The sequence below is a fragment of the Rattus norvegicus genome, chromosome 2 (genome assembly GCF_036323735.1).
Source record: "Rattus norvegicus strain BN/NHsdMcwi chromosome 2, GRCr8, whole genome shotgun sequence".
Lineage (NCBI taxonomy): Eukaryota > Metazoa > Chordata > Mammalia > Rodentia > Muridae > Rattus > Rattus norvegicus.
The window spans coordinates 59025888-59039930 of NC_086020.1; the positions used below are offsets into that span (position 1 = coordinate 59025888).

Here is a 14043-nt window from a genome sequence, read left to right on the forward strand (position 1 = left end):
TTAGATCCTGAGGTTGCGGTGACTAGAAATGTACATCCTGAGGCAGCAGTCAGAGTTGTCCAGTGTATGGCCCGTTTCATGGCTGCCTACTTCACCAATGAGCCACTCTTCATCCTGCCACCTCACAGTGTGAATGTCCTTCCTCCGCTTCATGTTAAGACAGGTAATATGCTAAACAAAAACCGTTGTGCCTTGCTTTTTACACGTGGTATCTAAGTCAGTATCCTATGGAATTTGCATGGTTTTGAGACTCAGGCTTGTCTTTTTCTGAACCTATTGTTGTTTTCGTTTTCACTTGTTTGCTTTTTTGCTTTAGCTTCTTGAATAGCTGAAGTTATAGGTGTGATCTGCACAGCTTATCTTCCTTCCTTTTATATTTTCCCTTGTTTATTACACCCATCCCTCTGACAGTAGGAGGGTTGAGGTCAGAGTCTCATGCCTGCTCGGCAAGTGCTCTGTCGTTGAGTGGTACATCAGAACCTTTTCCTCTTGTTGCTGGTTGAGACAGGGTTTCGTGTAGCCCATGTAAGCTTTAAACTCCCTGTGCAGCCCAGGATGGCCTTGAACCCTTTTTGATCCTTCTGCTTCTCAAGTACTGTAAGTGACATGCGCCATGCTTGGCTGCCAGTCTGTGTGGTTGTGTGTATGTGCGTGTGCGCATGCACTCAGCGTGTGGGTGCTGAAGCAGAGGAGACCTCAGGCGTTGCTGCTCAGGCACTGTCTGCTCTTGCTTTCTCTGAAATCATTTTTGAGTCGGGACAGCTTCCCTCACAGGATTGGAATACACCAGACAGATCATCTGATGACCAGCAGCTCAGGGTCTGCCTACCTGTGCTGTCCCAGCACAGAGACTGCAAATACACACAAGCATGCCCTGCTTTTAAAAGTGTGGTTCTGGAGGTCCAATCACATCTTCATGTGTATAAGGCAACCACTTTATTGACTAAACTCTCTCCCCAGACACCAGTCCTCTTTTTTAAAGAAAAGTAAAGTTTTAAACATTTTGTATGGCTTGAATATTTTCTGAAATTGGAAAAACGTTTTAGCTCTATGGATAATGTAAAATGAGATAAAATACAGTCTTTTTCAGATTTCATAATCTGCTATGAAAAATAGGAACACGTTTCTGAATAGTTAAGTTACTGTACATTATGATCCAATACATTTTAAAAGATTATTTATTTTTAGTATGTGTGTATTTTGTAGGTGGTTATGTATATAGTAGTACATTGCCCAGGAAGGCCAGAAGAGGGCATGGGTCCCTTGGAACTGGAATTACGGGTGATTGTGAGCTGGTCATGGGTTCTGGGAACTGAGTCCTGATCTGGTAGAACAGTCTACGCTCTTAACCACTGACCCTTTGTGGCCCAGCAGTTCTCAACACATGGGTCGTGACCCCTTTCAGGGTTAACAGCCTTTTCACAGGAGTTCCCTAAAGCATATCCTGCATATCAGGTATTTACATTACAATCCATATCAGTAGCAAAATCATGGTTATAAATAACAACAAAAATACTTTTATGGTGGTGTCAGCACTACCTGAGGAACTATATTAAAGGGTCTCAGCATTAGGAAGGTTGGGAACCACTGCTGCAGCCCCTGGTCTGGTACATGTGTATGCACATTTTATCTAACCCACTAAGCAGTAGTCACCTTTATTTTGTGTAGTGCACTCACTCTATTTCTTTTTTTCTTTTTTTCTTTTTGGTTCTTTTTTTCAGAGCTGGGGACCGAACCCAGGGCCTTGCGCTTCCTAGGCAAGCACTCTACCACTGAGCTAAATCCCCAACCCCACTCACTCTATTTCTGCTGTGTTTTATTTATTTTATTTTTTTCTAAAGATTTATTTATTTTATTTATATGAGTACACTGTTGTTGTCTTCAGACACACCAGAGGAGGGCATCGGATCCCATTACAGATGGTTGTGAGCCACCATGTGGTTGCTGGGAATTGGACTCAGGACCTCTGGAAGAGTCGTCGGGTGCTCTTAACCACTGAGCCATCTCTCCAGCCCTGTGTTTTATTTTATTAGAGATGCTTACATAGCCCATTAAAAAGAAGCACATATTTCAGTATTAATAAAACTGTTCTAGAGGGCATTATTTCATTTTATATGCCTCTTCATTGTCATGTTTGAAAATATTAACTAAAAAATTATTTCATGTAAGAAGGCATGAGTTTGGGTATGTGTGTGCACTTGTAATATCATTTTCTCTAATTGATTCACAGAGCATTCCGTGCGACTTATTCCTCTACAACACTCTAAGGTGGCCAGTATTGTTCGAGATCAGAATCTCTCAAATGTGTGGACAGTTGAATATACCCTTGAATTATTATTTATTGGTGGCCTGATTCCAGAGGCTGTGTGGATGGCACATAAACTTGGAGACTGGAAGACATCTGTTTCCATTGGTGTGGCCTTCCAAGCGTTCTGTAAACGTGATTGCAATTCTATGTGGTATGGATTTTTAAATTATCTATTTGTGTGTGTGTGTGTGTGTGTGTGTGTGTGTGTGTGTGTGTGTGTGTGGTACATGTGCACATACGTCATAGCACCTATGTGGAGGTCAGAAGAAAAGTTGTGGGAGTCAATTCTCTCCTTCTACCTTGTATGTTTCAGAGACTGAAGTCAGATCATCAGGGGTAGCAGCTTATCTTTCTACCTGCTAAGCCAGGTCACCAACCTGAGGAATGGATTTTTAGATAAGCTTTAATTATTGCATAATAGCGAGTGAGGGGAAGGCACCCTGGAGGGTAGGTAGGTAGCATTTTGATGAATTGGGCAGCTAAGGAGTGCAGACATCCTGTGCATGAGCAAGAGCATTTGGCAGAGAAGCTTGGGTTGTGTTGGATAGAGGTGTGTATGAAGGACAGCAGTGAGAATAGAGAAATTGGATCCTCTGAAGAGCTTTACCATGGTATTTTCTTTTCCTTCGTAGCAATTGACTCCATATTTTCTTAAGCATACTTACTTCTTGATGTAAAATCTTTCCTTTTTTCAAAGTTTTATTTATTTTTCTTAACTTGATCTTATTGCAGGTCCAAGAAAAAGGGCATGGACCTACCTTTAAATATGATACCAGCCCAGATTTTCCAGGAAAAACTGCAGTGTTTTTTAGGTCAGCCAGTCTCTTTGGCAGCAAAAAATGAAAAGGGCTCAAAATATAAGCAATTTACAGGTATGCTACCTATATAAGTTCTAAGTGTATCCGGTTACTATAAACCCTGTGCTATTACAAAAACTTAGGAATATTTACAAATACAAGCACCCTGAAAAATTCTCAAAAATTTAAGGATGGTATTTATACTTAATCCTGTGGGCACTGCAAACTGGTGTCAACGAGCTGGAGTGGCAGCTCAGTGGCAAAGGACTTGCCTGCCACATGCTTTGCTCAGGGTCTGATCTGTGCACCACAAAAAAGAAAGAAAAAGAAACCTGATGTCAGATGAAAACGTGCTTCCTCGGTAGTAGAACATGTAACTCCGTAGTAGAACACTTGCTTGACATGTACGAGGCTCTAGATTCAATCTTCAGCACAGCCAAACCAGACAGCCATACTGGAGTATATTCTGTTAGGTACGTACATTTATCCTTGCTGTTGTCTTAGAGAAGGGGTCTTGTTATGTATCCTGGTGTGACAATGGTTCCTTCATTCCTCCTGCCTTGGACTCTGAGTGCTAGGACTATAGTCATGAGCTAACGTTCCTGGCTAATGCTACCTCCTGTTGTGTTTGCTAGATCCCATTGAAGAAGAAGATGCCAATCTGCTGTTTGGGTCTGTGCAAGAGGTGCTGAAAGCTTCAGCCATGGCTGATGCTGATATTGTTTCAGAAACACTACAGCTGTTGATGGACTCCGCTAAGGACTTCAGTAAAAAGCTGTGGGGCTTAGTGCCCGTCGACTTGTATCTTCCAGCGCCTCCGTTGTATTGCCCCCAGCCTGCCCTTCTTAGTGAGGTAAGCGCAGTGGAAGTTGATTTGTCTGATTTTTAAAAGTAGCTAAGGGGGCTGGAAAGATGGCTCAAAGGTTAAGAGCACGGACTGCTCTTCCAAAGGTCCTGAGTTCAATTCCCAGCAACCACATGGTGGCTCACAACCATCTGTAATGGTATCCGATGCCCTCTTCTGGTGTGTCTGAAGACAGCTACAGTGTACTCATATAAATAAAGAAATGTTAAAGAAATAGTCTGGTAATAATGATCATGTGAAAAATGCAAGAGCTGAAGATAAACTTTTAGTGTCTGGCATAACTATTTACTACATGCATGGTCTTAGGTAACATACCAAACAGCTGTTTAAGTAACAGACAACTGTTCTGTTGTCCTCAGGAACATGGTGACAATCTTCTTTTAAAAGCTGAAAAAGATAACCGCCAGAAGCTGTCTGGGATCCTGCAGCGCGTTCTCCTGCTTTTCCGGGCATCTCGGTGTTCTTTTCCTGTCGCACAGTGGTACATCTTACAGCTGAGGTGGGCAAGAAAGGTCATGCAGAAGGTATGCGATGTCTCAGCCACTCAGGTGCTGAGTAAGGCAGCCGATGTGCTCATGTGCACCAAGTGCTTTCCTAGGAGTTCTGCCCTGTGAACCCGAAGTCTTGGGTTTACTCAGGCCAACTTCTGGCTGAGATGACACTGTAATGTGAGTCTCTGGGTTAAGCTTACTCTGTATAGTATGGAAAGTGTCACTACATAGTAAATTCTTCCAGATTGTACCTGTTTATTTCTAGCCCCCAAATGCTGGAAGATTTCCTCTGTTTAAGACCCACCCCCCTTTTCTAGAAAGTTAAGATCTTTGCTCTGTGGCAAACCCAGTGGGTTCCAAGCCTGGACAGTTACGAGTGAGGTTATTTATGTCAGGAGACTTCCTTCTCTGTCTTCTGAGATGCGCAGTTTGACTCTGGGCTGTCCACGCTCTTCACCCTGACTTGTGCTGACTCACCTGTTCTGACGCTGAGTGGGTATGTGTTTCTTATACAACCACAAGTCCTTATCAGCAGGGGTTTGAAATTGGCCTTTTTTTTGGGGGGAGCCAGGACGAATCTCATTGTATAGCCTAGAATAGCCTTTAACTTAGCCCTCAGTGCTTAGGATTCACCTCGGCAGAAACGAATTACCATGCCTGACCGAAATTAGCATTAAAATATTATATATGTATGACATATATGTCTCCATGTAGTTTGTTATGTGAAAGTTGGTGTGTGCATGCCACAGTGTGTGTTAGGGTCCCAGAGCACCTTGGGTGTCAGTCCTCACCTTCCTCCTCATCTGGGACACTTTGTTGCTGCATCTGCCAGTCTAGCTGGCCTTCAAGCTTCCAGAGATTCTCCTGTCTCCACCTGTCATCTTGCTGAAAGAGCACTGGAATTGTAAACTCCTGCTATGTCCTGGAGATGTTAACTCAGATCCCAGTGTCCACAAGGCAAGCAGTTTATCAGTCAAGCCAGTTCTTCAGCCCCAAACTACCTTTTGTTTGTTTGTTTTGAGATGGTTTCCCTATGCAGTCCTGGCTAACTTAGTACTTGAATTAGAACAGACTAGCTTTCAACTCATAGAGATCATTTGCTTTTTTTTTTTTTCCCTGAGTGCTGAGATTTAAGGGTAGGTAACATGATGCCTGGCCAAGTAAACTTTTTTTTTTTTTAAAGGAATTACTTATTTTATGTATGTGAGTACACTGTCGCTGTCTTTAGACACACCAGAAGAGGGCATCAGATCCTATTACAGATGGTTGTGAGCCACAATATGGTTGCTGGGAATTGAACTTAGATCCTCTGGAAGAGCAGTCAGTGTTCTTAACCACAGAGCCATCTCTCCAGCCCCCTAAGTAAGTTTTTTTTTTTTTTTTGGTTCTTTTTTTTGGAGCTGGGGACCGAACCCAGGGCCTTGCGCTTCCTAGGCAAGCGCTCTACCACTGAGCTAAATCCCCAGCCCCACTGAGCTAAATCCCCAACCCCTGAGCTAAATCCCCAACCCCGTAAGTTTTTAAAAGAGAAAATGAGGTTTAGAAATTCAACTCCTTAAAAAAAAAAAAGGTAATTCAACTCCTATAAAAATATGCTTAAAAATGTTTATTGTCATCATATGGAGACAAAAAAAATAGATGGGTGGTTTCCAATGTCAGGAGAAGGGAAGATAGAAAGTAAAGACTCCTAATAATTGTGTGTCTGTGTCTGTGTCTGTGTAATGGTAATGAGAAAGTTCTTGAATTAGACAGTTATTATTTATGGTTGACTAGATGAATATATGAAACGCAGCTAGGTAGCCACCACTTATAGAAGATGAGCTTTAAGATCTTTACAAAATGATAGTTAAATATTTGCACCATATTTGTTTTCTATTTCATTCTAACAAGTTGTCAAAATCTCGTGACCTAAAACCTTGCCCACTCTCACTGTCTCCTTGCATCAGAAGTCCCTCAAGGCAAGCTGCTTCTACCACAGAGCTATTCAAGGGTAACAGCAGAGCTGTGCTCCCTTCCAGTGTCTTGTCAGGAAAAATCCATTTTCAGACTCATTCAGACTGTTCAGTGGCCACAGGACTTAGGTCCCCACTTTTTGCTGGGTCTCCCTCTTAGTAAGATCCTACTAGAAAAGTGTTTGGTAGACGGGTCGTCATTAGCATGCTTACAGCATTCGATGAGATCATATCTTTCTTGAAGTGATAGGTAGGAGGATGCTGTTAACTTACTGCTCCTCTTTGGTTTTGTTTGTTTTTTTGATATCTATAATAGCATCCTTCTTTTAAAAAAAGAAACAAAACAAAACCCTTGATATATTAGAGAAACAGTGATTGTCCTGTACTGTTTTCCACGTTTGTGATGGTTTCGTGCCACATTATTTTCTGGAAACTGGTTGTTGATATCTACCCACGGAAGTACACAGGTTTGATTATATTCAGGCTCAGATCGGGGAAAGAATCCTTTGTAAGTATCGTGTACTTCTCTGTCTCTTTCAGTTTTAAACATTATCTAGCCCAAGGAACTTGGATCAAGTCGGATCCTGTATCAGTTCCCCTTCAACTCCTAAGCTTCTTTTCTAGTTTGACATTTACCGATAAATAGTCCTTATCTAGAGTCATTATCCTTCAGGACTTGCTAATTGATGACGTTATATGTTGTCATTTGTAGATTTATTTTTTATAAGTTACGTAAGGAAGGTTGTTTTTTTTACTTGTTTTAGATACTGCACATTTAATATCAGATAACATTTAAGTATTTTCTTACTCATGACTGTAGGAAAAAACTGAGATGAATCTAGAAAAAACGAGAATGCAAATGGTTTAACACCTCTTTCTTTCCCGACAGAATGTAGTGATTGTCTTGAATCAGTTTTGTGAATGGAGTCTGTGGAAGCGCAGCTGCTCACGCTGTGGGGAGACTGATGCTGCTTACACTGTGTCATTTTCTTGACTGCTTCACCTGGAAAGTTGTTTACTACTGATGATTAACATATTCTATCCTTCTTTTCAGATTCGAGTGAAAGGGTCCCTCCCTTCTCTTAGTTCTTTCCCTGAATCCTTACTTAATTACTGTAAAGGAGGGATAGCATTCTTTAGACCTGGAGCAGCCGGAGACCATAAGCTTGATGAAGTTTCCATCAAAGCCCTAGGTTTGTCAGAAATGAGCTACTTGGTTGGGACTCAGATGCATATGAACTGTAATAGGATTTTCACTTGGTCTGGGAAAGTTTTTTAAACTTTAGTTTGCTCTTTGATGCCATACCTAGGGGTTTAGACTTTGACACTCTCCAACATGTATATATGTAGATGGTTTATGTGTATGGTTGTAAGTTACACTTTTATTACATAAAATGAATTGTGACAATTCTGACACTGTTGTTGCTTCCTTGTTTAAATTTGGAATTTCAGCATTAAAGAATACCTTTTCTGTAGCATTCCTTGCAGGGAGGGTGTCCTTGCTACCACATTGTTAAGTAGGCGGGCTTTGAACCTGTCTGTAAAGATGGACCAATTTTGTTTCCTATTTTTCTGATTGAACTTATTATGAACTAATTTTAATAGCTTTTATTATCAGACAAACATTAAGTTGTCTTGGCATATCAATTCTAATTCATATTATGAAAAGTTTCCTTAAAGTCTCCAAAGTGAAATTTCTGAGTTATTAGTTATTTAGTTATTTCTTACTTCTTGAAATCGTATGCCAAATTTATTTGATGTCATAAAGATTTTGTTAACTTTGTTAGTAGCCTTTGACTTTGAGGCAGTTTTGTTTTGACATATCTATTAGGCTCTATGTTTTGAGAGGGTCTCTGATGCTCTGTAACCCAGGTGAGCCGCACTCACTCTCCTCACAGTTTAGCCTTCTGAAAGCTGGTGTTACACATGGGTGCCATTGTGGTCAGCAAATCATCAAGTCTGTCTTATGACTAATTACATTGTTTAATTAGCGCTTTATTTGCATTTTCCTATACACATTGGTTTCTCAGTTCATAATTTGTATCCAGTTACATGTATGACAGGTCTAAAAGGTAGTAAAACTTTGGAAGACAGAAACAGAAAGGGAAGGAGGGAAGTTTTGTGTGTGTGTGTGTGTGTGTGTGTGTGTTTTACAGCATTAGGAGTCAGACTCAGGGCCAGGTCTAAAAGAGAATCATGCTCTCAGGCCATATGACATGTTCTGTAAATTAGTATTCTGGGCCTCTGTAATGGCTCATCAGATAAAGGTGCTTATAGCCTTGTCTGACAACCTAAATTCAATCCCAGAACCCACATGGTAGAAAGAGACCTGACTCTTTTTTTTTTTTTTTTGGTTCTTTTGTTCGGAGCTGGGGACCGAACCCGGGGCCTTGCGCTTCCTAGGTAAGCGCTCTACCACTGAGCTAAATCCCCAACCCCGAGACCTGACTCTTGAATGTTGTCTTCTGACCTCCAAGTCAAAGCCTATGGGCCATGCACAATTGTGCAAACGTAGACAAACGCACGCACACGCGCGCGCGCGCGCACACATACACATAAATAAATAAACAAATGTAAAACTTCTTTTAAAAATTAATATTGGGTGTTGGGGATTTAGCTCAGTGGTAGAGCGCTTGCCTAGGAAGCGTGAGGCCCTGGGTTCGGTCCCCAGCTCCGAAAAAAAAAAAAGAACCAAAAAATTAATATTGGAATTTGGTTTTAGAATTTAAAAGATTGAGCAGTACCAAAGCAGGTGGATTTTTATGAGTTCAAGGCCATCCTGGTCTGTATAGTGAGTTTAAGGCCACCCAGGGCTACACAGTAATAAGACCCTGTCTCAAAAAAAAGTTTAAGTAAAAATGCATATCAGGGCTGGAGAGATGGCTCAGTGGTTAAGAGCACCCGACTACTCTTCCAGAGGTCCTGAGTTCAATTCCCAGCAACAACATGGTGGCTCACAACCATCTGTAAAGAGATCCGATGCCCTCTTCTGGTGTGTCTGAAGACAGCTGCAGTGTACTTATATATAATAAATGAATAAATCTTTAAAAAAATGCATATCAATAAGTAGTTTTCAGGTTTGTAGCTCAGTGTTAAAGCATTTACCGGCCAGATATGAGGCCCTGGGTTCAATTCCTAGTGCTATAAAAAATAAGTGGTATTCTGAATGATACATAATTATTATAAATTTGTGTTAAAATTGAAAATATTTACAATATACTATAAATTTATAAGTTGGAACTAAATAGATTAAATAATTTAGTAATTTTTATAGCATCGTGCAACTGATATTTATAAAATATTCTAGAATGTTATATATTAAAATTCTGGAAGTATCTCTATGCTTTTATATAAGGTGCTTATAGTGAACACATTTTTGATTTTGGCATTTTGGCATGTGCATGTGTATTGCAGTAAAAAATAAAAAAGGGTTTCTTTTATCCCGTGCTCGTCGGCACTGTTAGGGCCACATGGCATCTGCGGGATATTTTCATCTCAGTCAGCAAAGCATCTCACCGGCTAAGCTCCATCCCATCTCACATTGCCAACAGCTACTCTCTGAGCCCAGGAGCAATCTCTCTACTCATCTAGATCCCAAGGCGGGCCATTGCCACACCAGTCTCATAGGGCGACTGCCTATCTCTCGCGGCTCTCTTACTGTGGACTCTGTTCACGTTTCTAGCATCCACCCCCTGGTCCCAGCAGCGACTCTTCTCTCATAACTCTCTGCTGCCATTCTGTTTACGTTCCCAACATCACCCCTAATAGTTACAGTATAAACTCCCAAAAACCCAGTGAAATCAAGATTCAACAAACTGCAACCCAACAATCAGATTTATATGTTAAATTCTCAATCCACAATACATCCACACAGTAAACGCACAACCAATTGATAAGGATATAAACTGCCCACCCAGATAAGATAAATTTGCCTACAGAAATCCATCCCAGCTACCTTGACAATTCAAGACCACCCGGATCTGGGTCGTCCTTCTCTGTCTCCATCTTGATTCTCCTTCCTTCTCCTTCTCTACTGCCTTATGAAAACTTCCCGCCTTGTTTTTTTACTGTTCAATCATGGCCTTGACCTAACTTGTGCCAGCCCTCACCTGCATATAGATAGCAACCTATACTTATTTTTACACATCTGTGTGCTTGCATACACATGTGTATGTATGTGAAAGTCGGAGGTTGACATCAGGTGTCTTTCTTGATCACTCTCCATCTGATACATTGAGGTACCTCAGTTGATCCCAGAGCTCGTAGACAGGCTTCGTCTAGCTAGCCACCTTACTCTGGGAGCCTCCATCCCCACCTCTCCCTGCTAGGCTTACAGTGGGCTGCCACACTGCCCCAGCGTTTACCTGAGTGCTACAGGCCCAGACTCTTCACTTTCTACTTGCACAGCAGCAGCCACGTTACTAATTGTCTGCCCAGACAGCCCTCACATTTTTCTTTTATAATAATAAAGATATAAATGACCTGCAGATGTAATACGCACATAATTCCTTTTATGTTTGTGCTTTTAGGTTGCTTCAGAGAACTTTGTGCTTTGTGCTGGATGTTGCATATCCGGGATAAATTATCATACACTTGCAGGCAGTATCAGAAAGCAAGAGAAAATACGAAGATAGAAAAGGTATTTATGAGATCAAGAACAGAAAATAAACATTACTTGGAAAATTGTTGCTTAGAAGTGTTCACTGTTTGTAGTAAGCTGTTCTTTTGAACTTATCTGGTCTGACCATGTAAACTGAAAACAAAACAAAACAAAACAAAACAATTTTCTTATCCACATAGGACCTTGAGGTGGAGTTTGATTCTTGTGTGGTTGAGCACTGTTTTCATGCACTGGAATGGGCCTGTAGGATGCTACCATTCTCTCGGTTTTTTAATATGGAAGAACTTATTCAGGATATAATTTTGAGCCTTATTGGAGAACTGCCACCAATCAGAAAGGTAATATAATTATTGGTAAAGAACTAATTCTGAATAGGCCCTGATGGATTTCTGTTTTAGTTAGGGATGGTGTTGCCTTTTCCTGTTGGACTGGTTGCACTTTGAATAATACCCTCCAGGTTCAGAAAGATAGCTACTGTATGATCTCACAGGTAGACCCTAAAGCTCATTGATGCAGAGAACAGAGTGGTAGCTGCCAAGGCCGGGGGTGTGCTGGAAATAGGGAGGTCTTAGAGGTGTGGTAGACATGGCGTCTTCTCACACCTCAGTAAGTAGTCATCCTTCTCTTTCTTCTTAAGCCTCTGATATCCTCTTTGCTTCTTGGGATAATTTTCATAAATCCTCGAGGCTAACAGATCAGTGCCTCTAAGATCCATCTCAATGTAATTTTTTTCCACAGATTTTTTTAAAATGTTCATTGAGAAAAATAAACTATTTTTAGAGGGTGAGGAGGGATGAAGAGATGTTGACTAAAGGGTCCAAACTTGCATTCATAAGATGAATTAGTTCTAGGTGCTAGTGTGCAGCATGGTGACTATTATTAATGATGTGCTATGGTTTACTGACGTTTGATGAAGGAAGTAGATCTAAAGTGTTCTTATTGTGCATGTGCACACATACAGTTATTACTGCATTTGGTGATTGACATGCTAACTTGGCTGATATACTCAGCATAAATTATATATCAGATCACAGCTTCCTCTACCTTGAATATACATAATTTTGTCAAATATTTAATAAAAATGGAAGAGAGAAAAACGATGCTGATTTCTGGTAGCTTGGTTGAACAACAAAAGGGTTTTAAGTAGACATTTATGTTCTGACTTAAAGTGTTTGGAGAATTAAAAGAAGGAAGAAAAAGACTGGTGTTGCTCATAAAACATTAATTTTGTTTCTAAAGGTAGCAGAAATTTTTGTGAAAGCATTTCCCAATCCTGAGGCCATAAGGGTTCCTTTAAGAGAAAAATACCACTCACTTCAACAGAAACTCAAACATGGTGTTGTGAAAGGTATTTGCTATTTCTTAGATGTTTAATGGACCAATATTGTTGAAGATGTTCTGTTTTTAAAGGATTTATTTTTAATTATGTGTGTGTATGCCATGGGTGTACAAATGTATGTGTGTATGCCATGGGTGTGCAAATGTATGTGTGTATGCCATGGGCGTGCAAATGCATGTGTGTATGGCAGGGGTGTGCAAATGTATGTGTGCATGCCATGGGTGTGCAAATGTATATGTGCATGCCATGGGTGTGCAAGTGCCTCTGGAGACCCAGTTTCCCTGGAGCTGGAGTTACAGGCAACTGTGAACGGCCTTGATGTGTGTGCTGGGAACTGAACCCTGTCCTCTGGAGAACAGTAGTTCTGAGAACTGCTGAGCCATCCCTCTAGCTCCAAGATGCTCTTGCTTTGAAAGTATCTGTTGTCTGCCACTCAGGTATCTGAGTTTCTGCCCATCCCTAAAGGTAAAGAATGAGAAAGTGGATGTATGACCCCATTGCAGAACTAATTAGTTGGTTTGGAACTAGATGGAGCCGACTTCAGCTCTGTCAGTAACTGTGTCTTAGGCAAGTTCCTCAATATCGTTAGGCCTCATTTCCTTAATTACAATGGTAATTCTGTTACCTGGCTAATATGTATTGAGAGAGATTACACATGGCAAGAGATTTATATAAATGAACATGCCCTGTGGGAGGATCACTTGCACTCATGTCTTCAAAACCATTCTGGTCCACACAGAAGACTTTCCCCTCAGAATGAAGTGAAGTAGACCATGTGGTCTCTGTACTTCATGTATTTATTGAAAACTTTTATTTTTCTTCTTTGCCTAAAGTTACTTATGTTTTTGATTTTATCCTGTACATTGAACATGACCTTGTAGATTTTCTGTTGTGGCAAAATGTGTAGAATGCGAAGCCAGCCATGCAACCTCCCCGTCTTCTCTCCTTCCTTCCTTGTGACGATGCAGAGCAGACCTGGCCTCGCAGCGTCTTGCTTGTGCTTCAGCACCAAACCACACCAGCCACGGAGAACCTTAAACTGCCTTTTCTGTTTCCTTAACTGAAGTACTTGCACTTGCGTAGTTCTTGATACTTTTTTCTATCTTGGAAAATATTCTCTTTCTATATTAATAATGCTTAAATTTTTAATAGAAAATCTTGGGAAAACGTTATTTCTCATTACTTATTGTAAAAAAAAAGCCTTAATTTTTGCTAAAAATATTCTCTTTTTTCCCATTTAGTGAGTATAGAAAATAATATTTGTCATTGTTTATTCATAATTTTATGTCTTTTTAAGGAAAATGAGGCATTTTTATTTGCTCATTTTGTGCATTGAGGTACTTTTCAGTGACATGATTGGCCTTGAGATTCTTTACGGTACAGTTGGAACCAGCCATTTTATGAGTCTCTTCTTAACCAGTTTTGTGGAGACTTATCTACTCTAAGGCATTGACAACTTCATGAGTTAGGCTATCAGGGTGAAGGAGTTCTAAAAAGTCATATTAGCATCTACTGTTTATATCAGAAATACCTTCTTCATCTGTGGTGGGGTTTGGTTGGTTGGTTGGTAAGTTTCCAGATGGGTCTTCTGATTCACCTGTCCCAGCGTCCTGAGTTGGTATGAGATGTGCAGGTGTACATTTCCTAGCCTGGCTTACCCAAGAATTATT

The 14043-nt window shown here is 40.6% G+C and overlaps 1 protein-coding gene across 12 annotated transcripts in view; it reads left to right on the forward strand.

Moving 5' to 3' along the window:
• Cplane1 (ciliogenesis and planar polarity effector complex subunit 1) overlaps nt 1–14043 on the forward strand; it is a 100699-nt gene that overhangs the window by 29769 nt on the left and 56887 nt on the right. For 10 of the 12 annotated variants that reach the window (XM_063281736.1, XM_063281741.1, XM_063281738.1 and 7 more), the window contains 9 exons: nt 5–163; nt 2231–2459; nt 3041–3180; nt 3741–3958; nt 4330–4494; nt 7468–7606; nt 10943–11052; nt 11214–11372; nt 12274–12382. In XM_063281736.1, the coding sequence (XP_063137806.1) occupies nt 5–163; nt 2231–2459; nt 3041–3180; nt 3741–3958; nt 4330–4494; nt 7468–7606; nt 10943–11052; nt 11214–11372; nt 12274–12382 (1428 nt within the window). Of the gene's footprint in view, nt 1–4; nt 164–2230; nt 2460–3040; nt 3181–3740; nt 3959–4329; nt 4495–7467; nt 7607–10942; nt 11053–11213; nt 11373–12273; nt 12383–14043 lie in introns of those variants that run through there. The other 2 variants (XM_063281740.1, XM_039103535.2) reach the window with 2 other exon arrangements.